At 38.8% G+C, this 24,593-nt stretch overlaps 1 protein-coding gene across 4 annotated transcripts in view; it reads right to left on the bottom strand.

Annotated features, from left to right (window-relative positions):
• The window catches only part of N4BP2 (NEDD4 binding protein 2), a 35,922-nt gene extending 11,601 nt beyond the window's left edge, over positions 1-24,321 (bottom strand). Inside the window, exons 1-14 of one of the 4 annotated variants that reach the window (XM_083861323.1) lie at positions 23,015-23,791; positions 20,739-20,847; positions 19,995-20,169; positions 19,588-19,760; positions 16,626-16,965; positions 13,570-14,797; positions 12,584-12,708; positions 11,361-11,449; positions 9,768-9,844; positions 7,917-8,072; positions 4,326-6,640; positions 2,820-2,905; positions 2,085-2,127; positions 855-1,090 (exon numbers count right to left, since the gene is read on the bottom strand). In XM_083861323.1, the coding sequence (XP_083717449.1) occupies positions 855-1,090; positions 2,085-2,127; positions 2,820-2,905; positions 4,326-6,640; positions 7,917-8,072; positions 9,768-9,844; positions 11,361-11,449; positions 12,584-12,708; positions 13,570-14,797; positions 16,626-16,842 (4,572 nt within the window). In that variant the 5' untranslated portion in view covers positions 16,843-16,965; positions 19,588-19,760; positions 19,995-20,169; positions 20,739-20,847; positions 23,015-23,791. Of the gene's footprint in view, positions 1-854; positions 1,091-2,084; positions 2,128-2,819; positions 2,906-4,325; positions 6,641-7,916; positions 8,073-9,767; positions 9,845-11,360; positions 11,450-12,583; positions 12,709-13,569; positions 14,798-16,625; positions 16,966-19,587; positions 19,761-19,994; positions 20,170-20,738; positions 20,848-23,014; positions 23,792-24,274 lie in introns of those variants that run through there. The other 3 variants (XM_083861320.1, XM_083861322.1, XM_083861321.1) reach the window with 3 other exon arrangements.
• Between the last annotated feature and the right edge of the window lie 272 nt (positions 24,322-24,593).

The following is a 24,593-nucleotide window of genomic DNA, read 5'->3' as shown; positions in this document are numbered from 1 at the left end:
AAAATAAAGCCAAGCTCCATGAATCCAAACTGAAAATGAAGCTGTGGACATGACAGTAATTGTTATCAGTAGGGCACATACATGCAGTTCAAAGAAAGAATCCACAAGCCATTTTCGTAGTATAGGCTAATTCATACAACTTTCTACACCAGTTCAGAGCTCCTCTACTTAAGGACAGCTGCTTATCAGAGACTAATTACACATAAAAGCTCTGGTTCTGAACAGTGGTGGGGCAGTAGAGGGCACTATCAGGCACAAGCCAAACAGGCAGTGCATGGGAACTCTGTGGAAGAGAACTAGTGAAAAATCTATTAAAAAGCTACTGTTTTCTGAGAAGTGGCTACAGAAACTTGTTTGAAATTAATCTCAAGTACTTATTTTAATGTCTCATCTGTTAGGAATGTAGTGGGTTCTCCTAACAAAAAAAAAAAAAAATTACAACCAATTCAGTACACTTCTAAACAAACAAGGCATGGAGCCAACTAAGAACTTTTTTTGATATTGCTGTCACAATAAAAAGCATGGAAGATTACAGTGATCTTTGGTTTTAGCAGAGCAACCAAAAAACAATTCAACCAAACATAAATGCTAACCTGGATAGTGAAATGCAGCACGATGTATTTGTGAAACAATCAAAATATTACATTCTAAATGAGACTGTATTTTTCAAACACAACCATCTATCTCAAGCAAACTCCCGTATCACAGTAATCAACAATACTAATTAGCATACATATGTCTCACAAATTGAAGCTGTAATCAACAGCATAGGATTGAGTCACCAAATAAGACACAGTCTATTTTACTAACAGTAATAAATCTAAACCACATTATAAAAATGGTGCTATCCATACCAGGTCCTCTCTCTCCTGCATCGCTATTTCTTCAGAAATTATTTGCCTGAGAGAAACTTTCTGAATCTGAGCATTCCAGTGATCCATAAATGGAAAAACATCTGATGTTGCTGGAGTTTTTGTCTGTATATCATTAGATGTGCCTGCAGCCAAGCTCGATTTTTTGTTCTGTATTTTGCTGTCTGCATTCTGAGATAACAGCACTTCTGAGTCATCTGTATCTATCTGCTGAATCACTGCAAGACATTTAAAAGCAGTAAAAGTAGGGTGACAAAACACTTTTTAGCTTATATATACAATGCAATGCCAAAATAATTAAGACAAGTTTTTCAACCTATACAGTTTGAGTTTTGATAAAACAAGATGCTAAAACAGAAACCAACACATTACTTTCTTCTTCTTCATTTTTATTTTCCAAAGACTGTCTAATCATCTTTATTTATTTTGTAAAATGAAAGAAAACCATCAGATCTCCTCACCACATTTTCAAGTACTAATTCATATCTAACAGCTGTAAACCACCATGCACATGCATTAAGTGGGGGGTTGTTTGCTTTTACAAAAGAATCACTGACCCATATGTTTACCTGCCTTTCTTCCACAACTTAAGGACAGATGCTTAGCAATCTGGCTTTATGCTTCTACAAGTTAACGTTAAGTTAATGGCAACAGCACTGTTTGATCACTAGTTTGCACCCACACTGCAATCCAAGTCTGCAGTGCGGTTCAGTGGGGTGCAGGAGGACATTTCTCCTGGCAGCTGAATGAAAACTGGATTGCTAGAGATGTTAACACCTTCTGAACAAGGCATCCATCTTCCAGCTAAAATCACCTCTGACGAACAGCATGACAATGTTGTATTCCTGACCTCCCTCCCTCACCTGCAGAAATCTTACTCAGCTAGTAATTCTCTGGCTGCTCCTTTACCTGCCACAGATAATTCCTACCAAACAGCTGTCTGCTTCAACCAGAGCTTCTTTAAGTTTTCTGAATGGCAGAGAATTATAGGCTTTATCTGGAACTAGTGATTCTGCTTATAATTAACTTCTGTCCCCTCCCCCACACCATAAGAGATTGGTAAATGGATCCAAAGGCAATAAAATTTAGCCTAAAAAATAAAGTCATTATTTTTCCACAGATGGAGTATTTGCAACCTTAAGTTTCAAATAAATAAATATTTTTATAATGAACATTAAGTATTTTTACAATTAAAAGAAATACCCAACATACCTTCTGCAGACAACTTAAATGATTCAGCTCTTCTCTGACGCTTCTAAATAGCAAAATCATGAATGTTGTAAGTTACAAATTTTGCAGGAAAACTTTGTAAGTGTTAGCTTCTAATTAAAGCAGTTTAAAAATAAAGTCTCACAATATTTCTCAAAGATCCAGTATTTTAAAAGAAATATATTTAGGAAAAATAATTATGAAATAAGATCTATAGGCTAGAATTATCTTTCTAAAAACACATCAAACCAGAGCAGCATGCCCCACTGCTGAGACTTCACAGCCTTCATTATATAAATCAAACAAAAATTTTGCCAAAAGACATTCCAAGTTTCACAGAGCTGTGAAGGAACACAGGTTAGAGAATTCATCTCAATTATTGCATGTGGAGATCTTTTGTATAGAGAATAACTCATAAAATAATAATTTTTACAGGTCAAACAAGGATTTTTGGCCAGTGGCATTTTTCATCAACCTTGTAGTGAAACTGTGCGCTATGATGCTACTTTTTTAAGAATCTTGTTTTCACAATGAGGCACTGATGGCATCCCTTAAAATGTCTTTCAATAGCTCCAATGGTGATGACATACAGATACACTCCATACATTTTACAAACTACTATTACATTTTATCATTGTTCTTGCAAAGATAACACCTTTAGACCAAGACATAAGGAAACAAATAGTTTGATAAAACACAGGCATGCTACACTCTATCATAAGCAAGAAATCTACTGACCAGAATAGATTCTTTCCATTTTTCATGAATCACTTTTGCCAAATTCAGATCAATATGAACCACACAATCCTCAACAGTTAGTGATCCTTGTGGAACAAAGAGAATATATTCATTAAAAGCATTCTATAAAAACTTATAAGCAATTGAAGTACAGTATCCTAGACTTATTAATTTTAACTTTGGAGATTCTACATAAACTGGTCATGCCTGAAAAAAACTTCTAAACAAAAAAAAAAAGCATTCCACAGAAATTGTTTTCAGGTGTTCAAAAAGTCTGAAAGGTTTGGAAAGAAATAAGTTAACATTAACTGTATATTGTCGAAATATGACTACCTGGATAACTCTATTTTCCCTCCTGCTTTCTGTTTTTCCAGCAGACCCTTCTTTCACAAAGCCATTGTTAACTGAAAACAACAGTTTCATCCATGAAACTGTAATTCTCCTTATTCCATTGCAATCCACATGGCAACTGCTTTTCTGTACAACATGCCCACCACAGCCCAACAGCATGACATCCATCCTTTCCAACACACAAACTCTCAGAAATAAACCCCAAGCACCCCCCCCCCCCCCCAAACTCTAAAGGAAACAGCAAAAATTTTCGTGGTATCATAATAAAAGCTCTTTTTCCTAAAAAGGCTGCTTCTTACCTTTCCTAAACTAAAAAAAGAAATATGTATGTGTCAAATAAAAATTCTGGGCATACTTCAGACACAGGAAAACGTGTTTCTGCTATAAAAAAGCAAACTTTTTTTTTTTTTTAAGGAGGTAGACATGGAAGGCAAAGAGCCCAGCAATCAAACCCATCAATAAATTAGGTATCCAGGGTTTCACATAAAGCAATCTTCAAGATGAAAGATGGAAATAAGAAAAAAAAGGAAAGAGTGTAGGGGAAAATGAGAGAAAAACATCAAGCTGTATATTCCTATTTTCTTTTTCCCCTTTTCTATCACTCTTTAACTTTTGAGATGCATGTTCAAGCTGCTTATGGCTTCCTTAATCATAATCTGCCAATAGACTGGTCTGCTGTCATCTTTTAAGTATACGGCCACACTTCATCTCCCTTAACCACCCATCTTCTTGTCCTCCCACTTAACTGATGCCAAAAGGGTTTTTCCCCTTTCTTCTTTCCTAATCAGCCACAATTTGCATATTCTTTATCATCTAAGTATCTCTTCAGAGTGTGAATATAAGCTTAAGGGCCTGTTGCTTAGAATGCAAATAAGCCAATGCATTTTCTTTTTATTTTGAAGTATGTGCATGTACAAAAAGACAAAGGCAGAAGGTAGTACTACTGCAATTATATGTTATGCCATAGTTCACTGAACTGTTACTTCAGTTTCATTTCTGCATTAACAACATCAACTGCCAGTATCATGAGAAATTACGGGAATCTATTCCCTAAAAATCAAGCATAAAGGGAAAAAAAGCACCGGCAAAGAAAGAAAGGTTTCCTAACCAAGTAATTTTTTTTTTCATAAAAACATGTATGTAATTACATCATACCTGCATCAATGCCAACAGGCCCAAATATCTCTTTCAGCTGGAGTGCCAGCTCAGGAGGTAATGTTAGTTCTAGGCAATCTATACTGAAGGCTGCATGTGATGCTGGTATAGGGCTTTGTCTCTTGGCTTTAGTTGTAGCCCAGCTTGGAGTTTCAATTTCTTCGTTAACACATATCTCCCTGGAATTCTCCTGAGTTTCTTTATCCATCTCCAATTCTTTATTGCTCCTAGGATGAACCAGAGGTGCACGATCCATTTCCAGTAACAAACCAGTCTCTTCGGAACTTTCAGCATTGCTTTCTGAAGGGTTACTGTCACTTTCATTGTTTAATTCAGATTTCAAATTGGTAGAAGTCGTGTTAGGATTATGAGGCAAACCTGCATCAAGTTCTGAAAGTGATGGCTTAGTTATAGTTTCTTCAAGAGGACTCTCACTCTCTCCCTTCTGCTCTCCTGAAAAGGACAGCTCAATGACACCTGCTGCTGAGTTGCTTGTGTCAGCTCTAGGGGCTGAATGCACAGAATTTTTCGGTTCCACCGAATTATCCAAAGAGGTAGCAATGAATGAGTCAGACACATCAGCACTTGTCACAGCTGTCTTAGCACCCCTACTTTCTGTAATGTTGTGTGATGAGTTCTTGCCTTCCAAAGCCTCAATGATATCACCAGCCTCCTGTACTTGAGAGGTTTGTTTGCAGTCTTTGAGATTCTCATCATAGTTTGTACTTGCCTTGAAATCAGAGTCTGCGACCACTGACTCAGCTTCACTTATCGGAAAGCTTTCAGTATCAACAGCTTTACGTAACTTTTCATCAGAGTCTAACAGCAGACCTGTGGCCCAGTCTATGTCTTTGTTACATCTTTCATACAGATCTTTCAGAGCTTCAAATGAAACAGACTCAAAGAGCTTACAGAGCATATCTAGTTCTTCAGACTCATCAATATTGATAAGCTCACTTTCCTCCACAAAAGTACTTTTATCATAAGTAACTCGATAGGGTATTTTTTCCTGAGCATCTGAGGCATTATCTATGTCTTTGGGTTTGAAGCCATCCAGCCTGCCATGCAGTATTTTTGTTGTCTCAGGAAAAAGCATATTCTTTTCTAATCTCCACAGGAGAGCAAAGTCCTGTGGTTCAGTCTGTGAATGGCTACTTTTTTGCCTACGTAAGTTTGTGTCCTGTTTTTCTTCTGTCACGTTAAGTTTACACAAGTGGTCCTCTTCTCCAGGATGTGGCAAGTTGCTGTTTGTAAAAGTGAGGGCTAATTTGTGATGTTTCCTTGTTCTCTTACTTTGCTGGGATTTTTCTCCACTTACTGTTTCACTAGCTACTATTTCCTCTTGGTGCACAAGCGAACTCCTTACATCTGGTTGCTCTTCAGTGTTCACAGGTGACCTGTGAATCACATGTACAGTTTCAAGAGCATTCATATTAGTGTCATCTTCAGTATTTGTGTCTTCATCACACTGATTTAAATTTGTCTTTCTCATTCTCCTTGACCTTTGTTGTCTCTGTTCTAATGAGGCTGAGACAGGCCAATATCCTAACATTTGCAATTCTGGTGTAACATTACCTGAATTAACAGAGTAAGAGCTACAGGGCACATTTTCGTCCTCATGTCCTTTCTCAACAGTGCATGTCTCAGGCAGGCTCACTAGCTCTTCACCTATCTCAGAATGCTGCTGACTGGGAGTTCCACCTTCCTTATCACTCTTCAGAGGAGATTTTTCTAGTCTTCTAGATCTTTTGACTCTCTGTCCCATTGTTTGTTCCACGGGCCAGTCACCCAGAAAGTTTAGTAGTTCTGGTTTTCTGGATGTGTCAAAAGCCAAACTGCTTGGTTCCACTATGATACTTGTTTGTGTTGATTTTGGTTCCATACATATTTTGCCCAATTGTTCAGCTACAGTCTGAACTTTGAGACTGTTGTTATCACTGTGTTCCTCAGCTCCACCTGTATCTAAGTTCACAGTCTCTTCAGCTGGGATTACATCTATGTCATTTATTACTGCTTCAGTGTTTTCTTCTGTTTTTAATCCCTTTTCTTCTTTCTTCTCCAAGGGCAGCTCTTTTTTGATGCAATCTGATAAATTAATTTCGAAGTCATCTTGAACAGTGCTATTCTCAGAACTGTGTTCCACTGAGTTGTTTTCCATTTCTTTTTCCTCTTTCTGAAAATGCTCAGGATCACAACTACTTTCTACTGTTAGAGAAACATTGGGAGAAGTTTTATCAGCTTCAGCTAATTCAATAGGCTCCACCTCAGAAGCAAAGCATTCTTCTTCCTTTACATCAGAATGTGCCTCTCTGTTTCTGAAAGACAAATTGGAATGAAATATAAACCCATTTCAAACCTTCTTAAAGCATTTGTCCACATTTTTAACTCCTGTTAGAACTGGAGTAGAGTTTAACCTAGTTAGACTTCCAGTGAGAGGAAAACAAATTTGACTAAGCTGTAACTCCAACACTCCTCAATAAAAAAGGACTAAGCAAAAATGAACTTTCTTTAGTAACTATCCCCGTTTTACTAGAGCACAGGGCTAAGAACACTTTCTCAGGAGTCAATCTTCCCCCCATCCCATTTCCAGCATTCAGTTTTGTATCAAAGCACTTTGCTGCCAGACATTTTCTCATTCAGATCAGCAAGTCTGGTAAATATACTTTTATCTAATGACTGTTGCTCTCTTCCGTTGGCTGAATGTTAAAGACAGTCTAGACATTAACTAGGAGAGAATGCGCCTCTTCTTGTCAAACCATTTTTCACAATCAACTACATTCCATGTATTATCATTTCAAATATATCACACACGCAAAACTCAAGTGAAATAATAACTGAAATAAGATCTGATTTCCGGTGTGTCCTAGTTTTGGCCAGAACACAGAGGTTATTCTATACCACCTCACATCATTGTTGGAGCAGGAATGGGAGGAGAAAGGGGGAGCAAATGAGCAGTGCATGGTTTGGGAGTCTCAGTGGGGGCACTGAACTGGGGAGTGCCATTCCTGAGCCATGACACTGTGCATTACAATACACAGCACGAGCCAGGCTGGCAACTGCAGAACTGTGGTGGATACAATCAATGGAAACTTAGGCAAGTTTTAATCGAATATACTGAAGAGCAAGTAGGTAACCTGTTACTACTGCACAAAGAATCCACTTTCTACCACAAAGATGTAATCTAATATCAACATACAAACTTGGAAATAGTAATTTGCTCGTATTTAGGAGTATGTTCTTCTAAAAAACACTTTACAAATTTTAAGTGCTTTGTATCTACAGCACACATCCACCAACCCATTTCTAAGATAAGAGAAAGTCAGTCAAAATTGGCTTCTTGAAAAGTAACACAGCCATAATGGGAGGCTTTCAAAAGCATTGGAAAGTTGACTAGATCCCCTGACTGTTCATTTCTGAAAATCCTGAAATTCTTAAAAATTAAGAAAATTATGTAGGGATTTTTTTGTTGTTATTTAACTTTTTAATACATTCACTGTTCAACATTATTATCCAGGTTTTGTTGCTAAGAAGCTAAAAGGCTACATTTTTAGCCTTTTATTTGATGCTACAAAGCTAGTGAAAGAATCTAACCTCTGGCTTTCCTCCTGACAAGGATCTTCACTCCAACCAGCAGCTTCTGATTTGTCTGGAACTGAAGAATCCAATATAGATCTAACAGTAAGGCAGCGTTCATACCGTTCCAACATTCTTTTGATCTTTTCTTTAGATACACCATGAATGTTTCTCCTACGGATTGAAAACAACCAAACAAAAAAACCCACATTTCAGATTTGTGTACTACAATGACAAAAGAGAATAAATTTACAGCAAGACTAACCAAAAAATTCAGGGAGTCAGATGAAAAGCTGTGAAACAGCAATTCTTTCTGTATCAGTGCACTAGGACATAGCAAACAGGACACATCAGACAAATGGCTGCTCCACTTCTCCATCCCATCTGGTCTCCCTGTACTGCAGTTGGATGTTTTGTACAATACTAAAATCTAACATGTACTAATAATGCAACTTCTTAAAATAAGTTTCAAAAAACACACTATATCAGATCCTGACAGCAATGCAGGATATCAAACTGGGTACAGAAAACTTCTGAATTCAGCCTTCTTTCTTTGGTTTTGCTTAACTAAGAACTCGTTGAGCCTTGAAGAAAACCTATTCACCTATTATTGCTATTCACCTTCTGGCCAGAAATTTTCACTAACTCTGTTAATCACCAACTAGCACTCTGCTCTGCTGCAGTTCCACCTAGAACAAGTGAATCTTGCCAAGGATAGTAAAAGAGAATTTGAAAATACAGAAGAAAAGGTTTAACTTTTAAGAAGGAAAATAATCTACCTTAGCTCACTTAAAAACAGCCAATCTTAAGCTAAACATGCAAATTCAGATTATAACATATACTATAAAATCACAAAATAACTTCTGTTAAAAGGGACCTCTTGAAGTCCCATACTTCAGTCTCCTACTAAAGGAGGAAGTACAGCTACATCAGGTTGCCCAGAGCCTTTTGTCTGATTTTGAATATCTGAAATGACTAGAAACTCTCTGGGCAAACTTTTCAGTACCTAACCACCTTTAAAGTAAATGCTGGGCTTTTTTCTTTTATGTAATCAAAAGTTACAACATGATGATATTTGGCTTGTCCTATCCCTGCATAATTCTTTTTAGTCTTCTCTATAACCTTTCAAAAGGTAGCTGAAAACAACAATATGATTCTTCTTCAATTATCTCTGCTTAAGGCTAAATAAACCACTCTGGCTCAGTTCTGTATCACCTGCAAATTTGCTATGAGTGCACTCTGTCTCAGCATCCAAATCACAAAAAGGACATTAAAGAGCTGCAGTCCCTCCCCAGAGGGACATAAGCCTTCACTTCGGACTATGATCATAACATTTGAACCTGGCAGTTAGCCAATTTTCTCATTATGTTTTCTTCTGTTTTATTATTCACTTCCATAGGGTATATGTCTTGTTGATTTCAGCCCTAAGTAATAGAAGGTCCTACTAAAGAAGAGGCAAACAACAATGGTGATGCACAGAGGTTTGTCCCTCTTAGGCCATGAGGTGCTGACAGCCCAAAATTCAATGACGGCAGAAACACTTCAACTAAAGCAACAGACCAGGATGCAAAAAACAGCCCCAATGTGACACCATTTTTGCAGCCTCAGAAACCCAAATAAACAGTCACTGTACCTTACATCCAAAGAACTCTAATAATGAAAACAACACAGTGTCTATTGCTAGCAGCACCTTTTGCATGTAACTGAAGTGACAAAAGATCTTACCATACATACATGCAAACAAAAGTCCACAAAATATAATTAAAAAGGTACTTTTTATCACAAAAAATTTTACAGATACCTTGCTACTTCACTAGTAGCAGTCATAGCTTATACTGTCTAGCATGTTATTTTCCTTTACATTCTTACCTTTCAAGTTCTTTTGGTTTAAACTTCCACCAAGTGTCTGGTTCTCGGAACATTACTTTGTATTTGAATTCCTGAGCCTGAATAAAAGAGATATAAAACAAAACATGCCACATCACCCATTTCTTATTTCTCTGACTAAGCACACTATATGCATAGCTTGCTTCTTCAAAGCTGTTTCTAGTATTTTTGATACCTATTAAACATTTGGAACAACACTTTTGCTCAGTGTTGCACTTTGGTTTATATAAACTGAGATTTTTTTTAAACATGTATCTATATTTCTAACCATAAAATTAAATGTGTGCCATGATGTGTCTTCTCTGAGACAATAGTGCAAAACATCTCCTCTTTCCAGATACAGCATGCCATGTCTACAAAGCCTCTCCAAGACAGAGGAAAATGCACAGCTTACATTCAGAGCTGACCAGATGTGAACCAGCTCCAAAACAAGCAATTCAGTTACATTAGCCCAGCTATTGTGGACAGCTCTCCTGCCACATGGCAAACTTGACCAAGCTGCAAGTAAATGGCTCCTATACAGTCTCATCATCATGGAAAAAGAACCTGAAGTCTAATCAGGATAAGCATTGCAAGTATTGTGCTGATTCTCCCCATTCTTGTTTTCAGAAAAAATTCTTATCACTGTACCAAACACTGCACTTCGGGAAGAACTTTCGTTGCATCTTGATTTCAGGATACAGCAAAAGAAAAGACATAACTTATAAAAAACCTGCTAATCTGACAGTTAATAAATGCAAGGATAATAAAATAAACATTTTATTAACAAAAATTATCTGTGTTAAAATCTCACTGTTCATTAATCCATTAGCACATACAGCATATGTAGAGTATCTGCTCAAAAGCTGTCAATTATAGGTTTCACACTACACTCTCTGCTGTGTTTCTGTAACATGCAAGAAGAAATCCCAAACCTACATTATAATACTTTTTTGCAATGTATGAATTCAGTTAATCTGAACCAATTTTATAAAATAATGCTGTTCTAACTACCAACCAATACAGTCAACAATCAACAGCAAAATATGCTCTAGACTCTGAAAGTGCTGATGCCCATTTGGAAACTATTAAGTGAAAAGGTGGGATCACTTCAAAAAAAGTATGAAATAAATCTGCACAAGTTCAAGCAAGCCAGCAATACTTGGTAAATCTAGCCTCCAACTGGTATTTGCCTCTACGTCATACTTAGCTTTCAAATTTTACAGAGCATCATTCATTCATTAGCGTTCATTAGCGTTGACTACATTTGTAAAGTAGCTTCTAATTTTACTGGTCATGTAAAAGAGGAATGACATTCAGTTTCCTCAATGACATTTGCTTTTGTCCCCAAGAACAAAGCACTTGGCTTTAGCTTTTGGTAACTAGGCCAGGTTAATGCTCATATACCACACGACACTAGTCACACAACACAACATGACACTGGGCAATATGATCCATGCAACACTTTTATTTTGTGCTCCAGACTGCCTTGTAGCATAGCAGCTAGACTGAGAAAGACGCTCCCATTTTAAAACATATGTTTTTACCATGCTAGTCAATAATCACTTTTCACATTGGTCAAATTGTAATACTAACCAAAGTAACATAAGGCTTCATCTCCCATGCTTGTATGTTTGTGTTGTCAATTATGATAGGAGAGATTCTCCTTTCAAACGCCTCTTTGGCTGAAAAATACACATGTACAAAACAATGTAATACAGTTAATCTCATTACAATAGAGTGAACATAATACTCATTTTCTGAATTTGTTATATTTTCACATAGATAATCCATAATGATTAACCACTGTGTGAAGAACTCTTGCCATGGCTTGATCTGTTTCAAGGCCCTCTATTCCCCCCTCACACATAAAGCTATTGATATATGGCATTAGCTTTTGAATTAACGTATCTATGATAATTAAGAAATGAAAATGCAGATGTAAAATGCACCAAGATGACTAATCAGTAAATTGAACTAAAAAACTACATGATCACCTTAAAGTGGACTTCTTTGTTGCATACAAAATTCTTGGCTTTATAACAGTCTTAAGATTAGTCCACTCTGTAAACTGTATAAAATATGAAAAACCGAAAGAATTATTGTAATTTAAATACACAGTAATGAAATGTATAGAACCACTAACTTTGAGACACAGCATGTTTCTGTAGCCATGTTACAATGTGCCTAAACAATCACAGTTCTTGTTGAATCCCACATTTATTAATTTGTTTCTCCACTGGTAGAGATTTGACAGCAGAAAGGGGATCATGGTTCAAATTTAGTAAAAGCTTAAAAAGATTTGTTCTATGGTGAGTTTAGCACAAGGTCACTGTCAAAAAAACCCCACTCAATTATGAAAAGGGGAAAAGTAATTTATCCTGTCTCGCTCTTATAATTTTGTTTAATTTTGACAATTTCATGTACAAGAGGAAAAAAGATAACAAAGAGCAGGAAGATGTGTATTATTTGTATCCTCGTTACTTACTGCATAAGCATATTATGGATCATCTCAGAAGAAATATTTCTGAGAGATGGTGTAGGTAACCACTCTGGAAACGGGACACTACCCAAAATACATACCATGATAAAATCTGAGGACAAAACATACTCTTGACAAAGACACTGGCATTTCTAATTGCGAAACACACAATGAACAGATGACTTCTGAGTTTGTGCTCATATTCTTTTTCAGTACATATTAAAAAATACTGCTATGATGGGATAAATGCTTGTCATGTAACAAGCCAGGCAGATTTTTAAACAGCACACAGCACTGAACTATAAATGAGACAGCTAATCCTTTATTTATATCTCACCTCGTTTCCTGTTCCAGTCATGTGCTTCCCCTAAGCAATCAGGATCATAACGGTATTGTCCATGTTTGTAAAAGTAATCATCAGTACTAAGAATGATTCCACCTGGGTTATCCTCAAGCAAATTCCTGTGAAAGATCAAGAAATAAACAGCTTTTTCCCCTTCCTCCTCCCAGGCTTCAATGTCTACTACCATACATACTTTTTTTTTTAGTCTCTTGCACAAAACCAAAATTATTTGGAACGGAAGCAGCAAATGTAGGTAAGAGGAGAAAAAAAAAATCAACCTCCAAGCAAATACGATCTACAATAATTCCCCCTCTTTTTGCTTTTTCCAAAGGTTGAGGATTATCTAGGGGAGAGAGCTGATATTGTCTCCCTACAAGTCTCTCATTTCAAAACAACAAGGGAGGAATTTTTCCATCTAGTAGTGAGATACATTCACACTGACAAATATCCTGTATTAATCACATCAAATGTTTCAGATGTCAGTCAAAACAAGTCTAAATTCAATCTAGGCTTTTTGAGAGTAAGAAAAGAAATCAAAAAATTCCCCCCAAGAAGCTTCAGATATACTACTTATACAAAAAAAAGTCACACAGTGAAAGGGGAATTTCTGCCTGTGAAGAGCTGGCATATTTCCACCAGTGTTATTCCAAGAAAATACTTGAAATAAACAGGGACTGAAAGGACACAGCAGACCTAACTAACTCTACAGCAGTGATGCTCTGCTGACAAACTCCTCTGTTCAGTGATTGAAGTTAAAGCTCATCATTCCTATTTCAATTTCCACTAGGAAAGGACCTGCAAGCAACTCTGCTTTCAGCACTTATTATTATTATCCAACACACTGTGTGTACTGTGTAGCTGGCAATGAGGGTTTATGCATAACTATTTACAAGTGTCAGAAAATTGTCTCTGCCTGTGCCAAATCCTGTACACGATCAAGCAATTTTTTTTTTTAGAAGCTCACAATATAAATGGTCTACCTTGCCAAATATGATTTTCCTGATCCTGGAACACCTCTGAGAAGAACAAGTACTTGACCTATAAGTTGCATCTTTTTTCTCATCATGTGACAAACACGTGGTTGCTGTGCTTGCGAGAGGTTCAATTTTGAGTTTTTATCTTGATTTCCCCATACCTTCAGAGAACGGTTGCCATCCCAGGCATTTGAAACCACTGGGGAGGAAAGAAAAAGTCCTTTTTCTGAAGTTCTATAGTCAGAAATGCGTCTCCACTGCTCTGGACTAGCAGCCACAGGAATTACAAAGCTGTGACTTCCACTGGATGGATAAAACACGGGAGCCATGAGATTCCAGTGCTGAGACTGATCTGATGGCATAGAAAAATTTAAGTTATAACCCTGCTGAGTTTGCTGAGTATCTGCAGGTCTTTGTATTTTGAAACTGGATGTTTCATTAGAGTTATACATCTCTGGAAGAGAAGTGCTCTGCTGGCTATCAAAGGCAGTCACTGCATCTTCATGCTGTTCCAGGCACCTTGAATTAGGATCTCCAGTAACAGCTACTCCATGTTCCAAAGGTCTTTGGGAGGACCCACAAGAAGCAGCAGTCACACTACTTTGATCCAAAACAGTATCTTGTGTCTGATCAGAATTTTCACATGGTATTTCTCCATTTGATAATTTATATACCTCTGAAGCCACATCATGTTGAACATCTATTTCCAACAAATCAGACTCTTTCAGTATCTGTGCAAAACTGGCTGACGCAGATGGTGAGCCTATCTGGATGCTCAGCTGACTTGCTGGTGGTTGGGAACAGCAGAAGTTTTCTAAAACCTCATTATTTGTCTCTGCTTGCTGTGGAAAAAGTAGGACATTGCAAACGGAATCAGAGTTTTCCCACTCGGGAAATTCGGTAAAACCATCATGTTCCACAGGGTGCTCATGTGCTATTTGGTCATCTGCAGAATCAGGCAATTCTTCACTCAAGCTGTAACTCTGAAAGGCAGTTTCTAGTAAGGAATCCAGTTCTCCAGTCAGCTGCACACCAGATGAGAGGACGTTTTCTATTGCTGCTCCAGAATAACTATGTGCTGCAGTACCTTCCCTCATTCTTTCACTTGCAAAAGCTCTTTGCTGATTAACAAGAGGTAATGATGATGCTGCTAAATCAAAAGCCAAGGTTTTTGAAGATGCTACTCCTTTGGCATGGGTGGACAGCTCTAGAAGATGATCCATAGCATTTTCTACTGTAGGGTAAGATAAACAGAATAAAGCATGGTCAACTAAACAAACCCAAGCTGATGTGCATGCAATTTTTTTACTTGAAGAAGCATTTATTACAACTAAAGAAACAACCAAAAGACAGTTCACTAATTCACCTTTAAATATAGCTTCTGAAACTCCCTTGACCCATTTCTCATTAGAAGTAAAGACAGAACTCAATACAGATATATTGAAAAATAACAAGCTAATAAACTTTAAAATTACTAAGGAAATACTGCCTAAAAATTACTAATTTTAACTGGAAGAAAATACTAAAGCTAGATGTTTAAATGGATACTTATTTCTAATCTATCTCATATAGTTGAAAGAGTGTAAAATGAACTAAAAGCTCTACAAAGGATGAAAGAGATGGAAGTAAGCAAAGTACGTTCACTGTAGCCCATTTTAAAATGTCCTATCTAACATAGCCTGAAAAACCCTGTATCTGCATTAATTCTATGTAAAGCCACTATATGGAGGGTGCCAGTGATCAACATGAACAAAATGAAAAGCAGGCACAAACATCATCTGAGCCCTAAAGCTAAGTTTGTTTTCCTGAAAGACACTGTAGCAAAAACTTTAGGCTCTGACTGTTTGCACTCATTAAACAAAATCTTTGTCATCCTTCCAGTTTCTTCTACTGTATGAAAACAACTTATTAGCACTCAAATACGCTAAACTTTCAATTTTAAAACTACTGTTAACAGTACAAGGCTATGAACTCTACATGTTTACTGCATTCTCCAATAAGCTTTAGATAAAACTGTTATTATCATAAAGGTGAATATTATTAAGAACTTGAAGTATAAATCAGTAATTCCATCAAATTTAATTTTAAAATGAACAATGGTAACAGCACTCTCACAGTTGTTCTTAAGTTAAAAACTCTGTACAATTTAGGTAATAAAACAGTCCTTTTAATGGTCACCTAGCTTTTATACATGTAAAAAAAAGCCAAAATCTGCTTTCTTTGCACACATTTTTACAATAATCTAAGTTAATCACATCTGATCATAAGAATACAAATTGATTAAAATGCTCCATATATGGCTTATTCCCCTGACAAGTAATTCCTCAGACATTGCTATTCAGCACCTCATGGAGTACTTTTATTATAACCAAATGACTTTGCATATAGAAGAATTTTAAAACCACAAAAGAATGGGAGAGACTGGGCATAAATATGAAAATAGTCTGCCAGGAGAGTTGGGTATGTAGGTCAGCAGAAGGCAGGGAAAGAAACTAGTTCCTTGCTTTAGTTCCAGCAAGGCTGCAGAGAACTAAACACAGCAAACAGAATTAATCCTGCAGAAACTAATCCTCAGTGGACATGACAAGATGACAATGCAAAATAAATGTAGAACAAAAGCTCAGTTCAAGTATTTAAGGAAAACCAAATGCTGCCAGGATCACATACGGCATACAATCAAAAAATTGTGATCTAGAACATAAAATACTCCTGCTGCAGAAACAGCTTAGACATCTTGCTGATATTGCACAGAAACTAATTGGAGAAACCAGATTCTTCTCACAACTCCATCAGTGCCTGCTCTGTGTCACAGAACAATCCACTCTAAACAGTATCTCCTTTTATGAAGCACACTGCTCCATTTACCAGCCTCACAGAAACATTGTTAAACTTAAAGAATCTTACATAGTTGTAAAATTTCAAAATATTATTACCCACCTACTTATTAGAAGTTAAACTCATAAATATGATTGCAACATCCACGCCAACTTTCCTGGAGTTGCACTAGTTAAGAGCTATCTGCACATGAAACAAAACTGTAATGTCAGCTGTGTATTATTTACCTTTAAAATCACACTCAGACAGAACCATATAAACCACACTAGGATCTAGGTCAGAAAACATCTCTGACATGCTGTTGAAGAGCTCTTCCTTATTGACATAATGCATTGCCTGTGCCACTAAGTGGCTTGGGTCCCCCTGGGATACAGGAACAGCAGTTCTGTCAGAATTGCCATTCTTTCGGGAAGGACTCCCACCAGTTTTCCTCTTCCGTGGCATTTTGCTTTCTAAATCCCAGCGTGCTTCTTGCTCTGGTTTGTTCACATGGGGCTGACAGCACCAAGCTTAAAAATCACAAAAAAAGCTCTCCTAACCGGGATAGACTGAACAGAAATTGCAGACCTGGAATAAAATAAAAAAATAAAAAACACAGAAAAATTATAGTAAAATACACAATCACACTTCTATGTCTTCTATTTAAATAGCTAAAGGATTAAAAAACAAGCATACAGGAAAGCATTTTCTATATGTCTGCCTTTCTTGTTTTCAAATGGCTGACAGCTAGAGCAGCCTTATTTTCCAGTTAACTAGACACTGAATCTGCGTCTGGAAGAGAGAACAAATAAAATGTAGCTTAAAAGAGAAATCCAGAAAAAATAAAGTTTACAATGCCAGGCGGCCAGATCACAAATATTTTTCTGCTACTGAGGACCAGTTAACATTATGGAACATCTACATTCTGTTAACATTCAGAAACTACTCCCCTGTAGTTACCAAATCTTTCAAAAGTCTTTCATGACTTACTTCCCCCAACCCATGACATTTTAAGAATAAACAGAAGTTCTTCAGTGTTCAAACACTGGCAGAGAGGTTGTGGAGTCTGCAACCTCACATATTCCCAAAACCTGATATAAAAGCCCTGCTTGAACCGGGCTGTTTCAGGACTTGGGTAACGTGCTTCAGGCACTCCAGCTTGATTTGATCACTGGGTTGAACCAAGTGACATCCAGAAGTGCCTCAGCCTGTGTGTTTTTAAAATTGTTTAAATTGAAAACATTTTACAATTGTATAAACTATAAAGCAGGAAGAGGCTTCTGTCCACCTCCCACATTGGTGCCATGAAGCCTTTGAACACATCTGGTTAAAACATTACAGCATCTATAATAACTGCAATTACTGCATTAATCTTGTATAGGAAAGGTAAGCATTTATTAATTGAAATACAAGCATGGAGTATGGCATGGTCTCCCTTTTTTTCTTTGTGTCAGCATCAAAGCTCTGTTGAGTTCTTGTGATGATCATAATAAACTAATTTATATTTTTTACAAGTAATTATTCAGAAGACTAGCAAACCTTAGTAAGGCTCAGAAATCTGAATTTAATTACAGCAAATAGTAACTATTTACCAATAACAATTTACTGAGTAGGCCATAAAATACCTGTTTTTATATACAAGAGGTATTATGCCAGTGATGATCAATTCAACACGTGCAGATAAATCAATGGCAGCATTTCCATTTTCACTTGGTCCTTCCCTCCCTGGATCACTGGCACACAAATGACAATGCCAGACTAGTACCAGATTCAAACAGCACTTTTCCATTATCCTTTATCAATCTCTTCCAACAACCAAGAGATTGAACATTTAGCAGAATGCTGACCGTTATGCTCTCAAGTAATAGAAATTTACGAAAGCAAAACAGACAAATCTAGGATCTCAGGAGTTTCTATCATGGGTATATGGACTTTACTCAGACAAACCAGATGAATGTCTGAAACAATAACAAGGTCAAGGAAGTCTGAAATGCATGACAAGGAAAACAACACACAGGAAAAGGAAGAAGCAGACTTCCAAAAATAAAGGAGAAAGCATAGTGGAAAATGCTAGTTGGCCAGATTGAGCTGGGACAATTACAGCTGGTTTTTTCATCACACTTTTTTTGGTTCACCTCTTTGATTAGCCAACCTTACACCATTCTCTGCTGTCACGTGGAAGTATGCAGCAATCAAAAAACCAGTTACAGCAGGTCTTGTTTTTCAAACTTCTGCATCTAATTGATTCATCCTCTAGCCAGTAGAAAAGGTTGTCCTAACTTAAACAATGTTGACAGTGCTATAAAATGTGCTTGTTCCTCAATAAAAGAGGTTCAGTGACAAAGGAGTGATCCTGCAAGGGAGAATGTTATCCATGCACCTTGACATTACTGTGCAGCAATAGTCTTTAAGCAGAACACTTCAAGTGCTGTCAGTGTTTGAATCCAGCTCTCTTAAAATGATCAATCCCGTAAGGACATGCTGCTGAAAAACATGCTGTGACTGCAAGTTACAGGAAAAGAAGTAAACAGGTAGTATTCAAGAGCAGGCAGAATACACAGAATAGAAAAATACTAAACTACTTTCTAATTGAGTTACAGTTGATACCAAAAGTATTCACAAAACTCTTTATATCAAAGAGATTGCATTAGGAAACCATGAGCAGTAAATATGGTTTTACAAAGTTATTACATGGCCTTATTTTTAAGCAAACAGACCACAGAAGTATGCTAACCACTACTGAATGTTTACTAAAAGCATTAAGCACCATAAGACACTTTTGGTTTAACTGTGACCAAGTTCAAATAGCAAATAATTTATCAGTATTACTTCTCCTCATTTTTTAAGGACAGAGGAAGTCTCTAGGCTTGACACAATGCAAGAGTCAAACCAGATGTATGTATTTTTAAATTTCCCTGAATATTTTAAAGTAATTAATTCCATATTTATAAAAGTGGTTGGTTTGTTTTTGGTTGGGTGGTGGTGCTGACAGCTTTTTAGTTTGGTTTGCAATTGGGGTTTTTGAAAAACTTCTTAATTTCAAACTATATAAAATATTTATCATGTAATACATAAATTATAAATATATTTTAAATATATATATATATAAATAAAACAAATTAACACATGCACATATATATTTACAAGCTGGGACTGGAAAAAAAATCTCTATTTTTAATACATATAAAATAGCAATGGCTCAGAACTTACATCTTTAGCTTCATTGAGTTGCCCCATAGTGGGTCCCTTCTCATCTTTCCAAAACCACCACTGACGGTACATTTAATACAGACCTGCTGTTAAAATATATAATGCACTCTTCTGTCAGGAAACCATACTTTCTAACATACAAATCAGATGTCAGCAGAAGTGGCTGCTTCCTCCTGACAAAGGAATAATCAGAATACAAATTAAAATTTGTATTTTGCTCACTTTAAGCAGTTTTAACACTGAGCAATACACTTAATAGGTTCGAACAGATAAAGCACAGCTAATATCTTAAACAAGTACCCAACATGTCAAGCTGAGCTCAACTTCAACTATCCTTTTCCTAAGGATAAGAACATCTATGTGATTTCAGTTTTTAGGTGATTTCTTATCTAAAAAAGACGACTTACATCAAGTAAAGAAATAACGTAGCAGAAGAATTAGCTAGAAATAAATGTAAGTTTCCTCACTTGTCATTCCACTTGGTTCCTCACCACAGTTCTTAACCATCTTGAAAAGGTCTACATATCCATGCTGGTGAAGACTCGATTCATTTCATCATGTGGGAAATTAAGGAAATAAAACCTGGCACATCAAAATAAGATTATGTTACATACATAGGTTACTTGTAAAGTCCTATTGATGCTAACTGCACTTCAGTTCATCAAAGCATCTGCCAAGTTCTAATCCATTGTGTACGAACCAAAGATGTTAGCTCTGCTCAAAGTCTGACTTAATTCCAGTGCATACATTAGCCCAGAGCTTACTCCCCACAAGTCTTGTGCTTTCAAACATACTTTAAAAAAACTCCAAACAGCAATAAGACCATCAAATAAAATAAAATAAAGAAGGAACAATAACAACCCAAATACACAAATAACCACCAAAACCAAACTGAACATATACACCTAAATTAGGTAAAGAACTTGGAACAACTATTCTGTCACACTCCCAACATGACAAGCTGATGGCCTAAATACCCTTCACCAGAAATATAGATACCCATCTCATATTTTACATCCAACCTCATTCCACTGCTCCAAAGAATTAAAAACTGCTATCAAAACACACAAACACTTCACTTAAGCAAGAACTTGATAATGAGAATCCAAATTTACAACTAAAGGACATTGCAGACATATGAAGTTATTCACCTAAACAAAGTGGCTTCAGAAAAAACATACGAGGATAAGCTGAAAAGCCATTCAATGATTTTACAGAACAGGTTATTTCCACATTTGTTAATTTGCACTTTGAGGTTTCCTGAATGGAGGAAAACAAGTAAGTATTTAAATACAAGCACATAAGAAAAGTAGTCAATGAAATCAAACTGACACCAATTCATTTTACTTTCTAGAATTTATAAAATAAGAAGCCTTTATTTTTTGGACAATGTTTGAGTCCTCCTTCTAAAAACCCGAAGGTAAAAAACAAACAAACAAACAAACAAAAACAACCAGGAAATGCCTTCCAGCGGAATTTTTTCCCAGTAAGTGTAGGAGTAGCAAAGGAGATTGTTTGGGAGCCTTTTGCGTTCTTCCATTTCTGCCAGCAGTCAGCAAGGGATCTTTTCTACTCTTTCCTTCTTCCACTCTGTGTTATTCCCACTGGATGTTCCAAGGTCTTGTTCAATAGTTTTAACAGAAGTCCTCCTTTTTCTTATCAAGTTCTGTCAAAGTCCAAGACACTAACAAACAGGTCTCATTCCTAACTAACTCGCATACACTTGCTTTACACAACCTGTTCTGCTAGGATTTTTTCCCACTTTTGTGATTTTTAAGTCTGGCCCAGGTCAGACAGATTATTTTGAAGCTGCTGCAAAAAATAAGTATTCCTTTGAGTACAAAACAAAAACTTCATCCAACCACAAACACACTTCATGAGTTCAAAACTAGCACAAACTCATCTGAAGTAGATGCTTATGAACCACAACCTGCAGGAAGACCAGAGCCCTGTTTGCTAGGAAGGACTCAAAAGCTCTTCTGCACAAGCCATGTCACGAGAAGTCAACTTGCAGTGGCAGTGACCTAACGTTTGACAGGTGACAGAAGCTGTCAAACTCATCGCGCAGTTTCCTTTCAAGCCACAAAGCTGCTCTTGCTAGAGCCCTTCCACAGAACTCCCAGAAAGGGACAGGCAAATGTGCTGCATGTACATGATTAAAGCAGTAGTATGGGAGGAGGAAAGCCACCAGTAAGTGTGTTCTCCACCACCAAGTCTGCTTGAAAGGAACTACTTTTGTAGTCACCTTCTTGTTGCTGTGTGCTTAGATTTTGGAAAAAAAATGCAAGTGGCCTTAGTATTATGAAGAGTGCAGATATGCAGCATGACAAACCAGAGAAAAAAGAAACAAGCTGTTTATTTCTCCTCATTTAGGTGGTGAACACTGTTACTTAGGTGTGGGTTTGGGTCTTTTGTGTTTGTTTGGGGTTTTTTGAGTTTGTGAGTTTTTTTCAGAAAATAGTGTCTGCAAAATGTCTTTCCATCTCTACAGGAGTTTAGTGATACCTGATCCTTTTATAGCTTCCCTCCTGTCCTTTTCCCATACAGCTCACAGCCCTCTAAAGTATGCTGAAGAAAGGGTTTCCCATGGCAAATCTGGCTTTGAGGGGAGACTTTCCAGGATGCAGAGCTCATGGGCAACCCGGGCTGTCCCCACAGCCCAACCATGTTACCTATAACCTATGCCCAGCCTCCGAAGGCATGTTGCAGGCTGAAACAAAGATGAAATTTGTGACAATGTTGGTGCTTCTACAATTCCACGCCTGACATTGGTACTACCGCTTAAGATTTTATTCCAACTCCACACCACAAATCACAGAGGTATCTGGAAAGAGAAAAGAGAACTCCAGCAGTCCTGGAGCTGTAGCTTGCCCACACCATGCTTCCAGAGACTATTCAAAACTCAGCCTTACTCAATTCTGACAGGCAGTATAACTGCTAGCTAATTAATGCCCTTCTGGCATTTTATAGTAGCAGAGGCCCTGTGAGAAAAACTAAGGCAGCAACTTCTTAAAATTCAAGGATTATTATTTTAATGGAGTTCTTCTGCATGTGAATTTAGCTCTATAAACGTTCCCAAAATAATAATTCGACTATGCCAGCCACTTACTATAGGTTACAGATCAGTACACAGGTAGGAGTGAAAGACAAGAGACTGCACAACACCTCAGACCTAAAACCCCCGAAAGCTCCAAATGCAACATTTTTATATTCCCTCTATATCAGTGACTTCCCAGATGAAATGCATTAACATTAATGCAACAGAGGAAGAGTTTTTTGGGGGTTTTTTAAGTGTAAAGAAATAGAGGACAACTCCATAGCTAAAACAAAACAAAAAAAGCAAGAGACAGTAAGAAAAAAAAAAGCATATTGAAAAATAAAATACAGGATTTTTAGATGTGCTTTGATGGTGTCAAATTACCCTCACCAGTTCTCCAGTGTGTAGGAACCCGAACTGCAAACGCGCTGAACCATGTGACACAAGCAAGCCCGTCTCGGTCAAGGATGACTGTGCCGGGAAAAATGAGCCTTGAAACTTTCAACCTTACAAACGTATACCATACTTAACTTTTTCTGCCTTTCTGCAATTTTCTCCGTTTATATTTTAGCCTCTGGCTCTCAAATCACAACTAGAGACAGGTTATCTAAAACTTTTACTCCTTTTGGAGTTCTTTTGCTTCAGTTCTATAGGAGTTGTTCTCAACTTTTCACTCCAAGGTTCTCCTCCAAGACTAAGATGCAGACTGAATTTTGTCAAGGCACTGTATAAAACAGCATTTAAGTGTCTCAACAGTCACCCTGTCCTTAGTCTTTCAGTACAGAAGTTAAGAAAAGTACTAGTAAATATGTACTTCTTTTTTTTTTTTCTTTTGAAACCAGGCTCCTCCAAAGCCTCAGTGACCTTATGGGTACTTGATCAGCAAAACTGCAAATCCTGTCCAGAGCACGGAGGGATACTGTGCTACGGAGGTCCCAAACAAACCAACACGTTTCAGCGGTTCTTGACTGTTAAGAACGAATAAGCCCCGAGAGTACTTAGAATCTTTTGATGTCATTTTGAACGGGGTTAATTTATCTCGCAGGCTCTGTTGTTCGCGGGATGAAGCCCATGAGCACTCCGCACGGCTTGCTGCGGGGCAGGCGGCACAAGCCTTTCCCCCGACCCGCCAGTCCCGAGCCTTCCTCCAGCGGCCCCGAGCCTTCCTCCAGCGGCCTCGGCCGCAGGCAGGGCAGGCGCCGGCATTCCTGCAGCAGGCCGGGCAGTTCGGTGACGGCCGAGGAGGGGTAGGCCGCGGGCACGGCGGGGCTCCCCACAGCGGCGGGGAAGGCCCCGGGGAGAGCAGGCCCGACGGCGGCCCCGGCCCGGCAGCGGAGGGGCCCGCCCGCGACCGCACTGCCCCGGCCGCTTCTCTTCTCCCCGGCAGCAACGACCCGAGCCCGCGGCCCGGCGGAGACAGGCGGTCGAGCTGCGCCGCCCCCGCCCCGCCGCCTCCCCTCCCACCCGCAGGCAACTCCTCTGCGGTGACGCCCGGCCGGGCCCCCCGGGCCCGCCGCCATACGGGACGCGTCGGGGGCCTCCCGCCTCCCGCCCCCAGGAGACCGCGGCGAACAGCTCCGCGCCCTATCGGGAGCGGGGGGAGGGCGAAGCTCCTCCCCGGCCCCGCCGCCAGACCCCGCCGGCCGTTACCTCGCTCGGCTCGGCTCGGCTTAGCTCGGCTCGGCTCGGCTCGCTCGCTGCCGCCGGCGGGCGCGGGGCTGGGGCTGCGGCCGCGGGAAGGGGCGGCTCGGGCGGGGCGTGCGCCGCGGGGACACAGCGCCGTCCCCCGGCCGCCCGGGGAAGCGCAGCCCGGGAGACGGCACCGCCCCTTCCCCTTCCCCTTCCCCTGCCCGCCCGGGCCCGCGGTCCCGCCCCGGCCGGCTGAGGGCTGAGGGCTGAGGGCTGAGGGCAGGGCTGGGGGCTGGGGGCAGGGCTGGGGGCCGAGAGACCGGCTTGGGACGGGGAGCGG

Source organism: Zosterops lateralis (genome assembly GCF_965231275.1).
Source record: "Zosterops lateralis genome assembly, chromosome: 5".
Classification (NCBI taxonomy): Eukaryota; Metazoa; Chordata; class Aves; order Passeriformes; family Zosteropidae; genus Zosterops; species Zosterops lateralis.
This window is presented reverse-complemented; position numbering and strand designations above follow the sequence as displayed.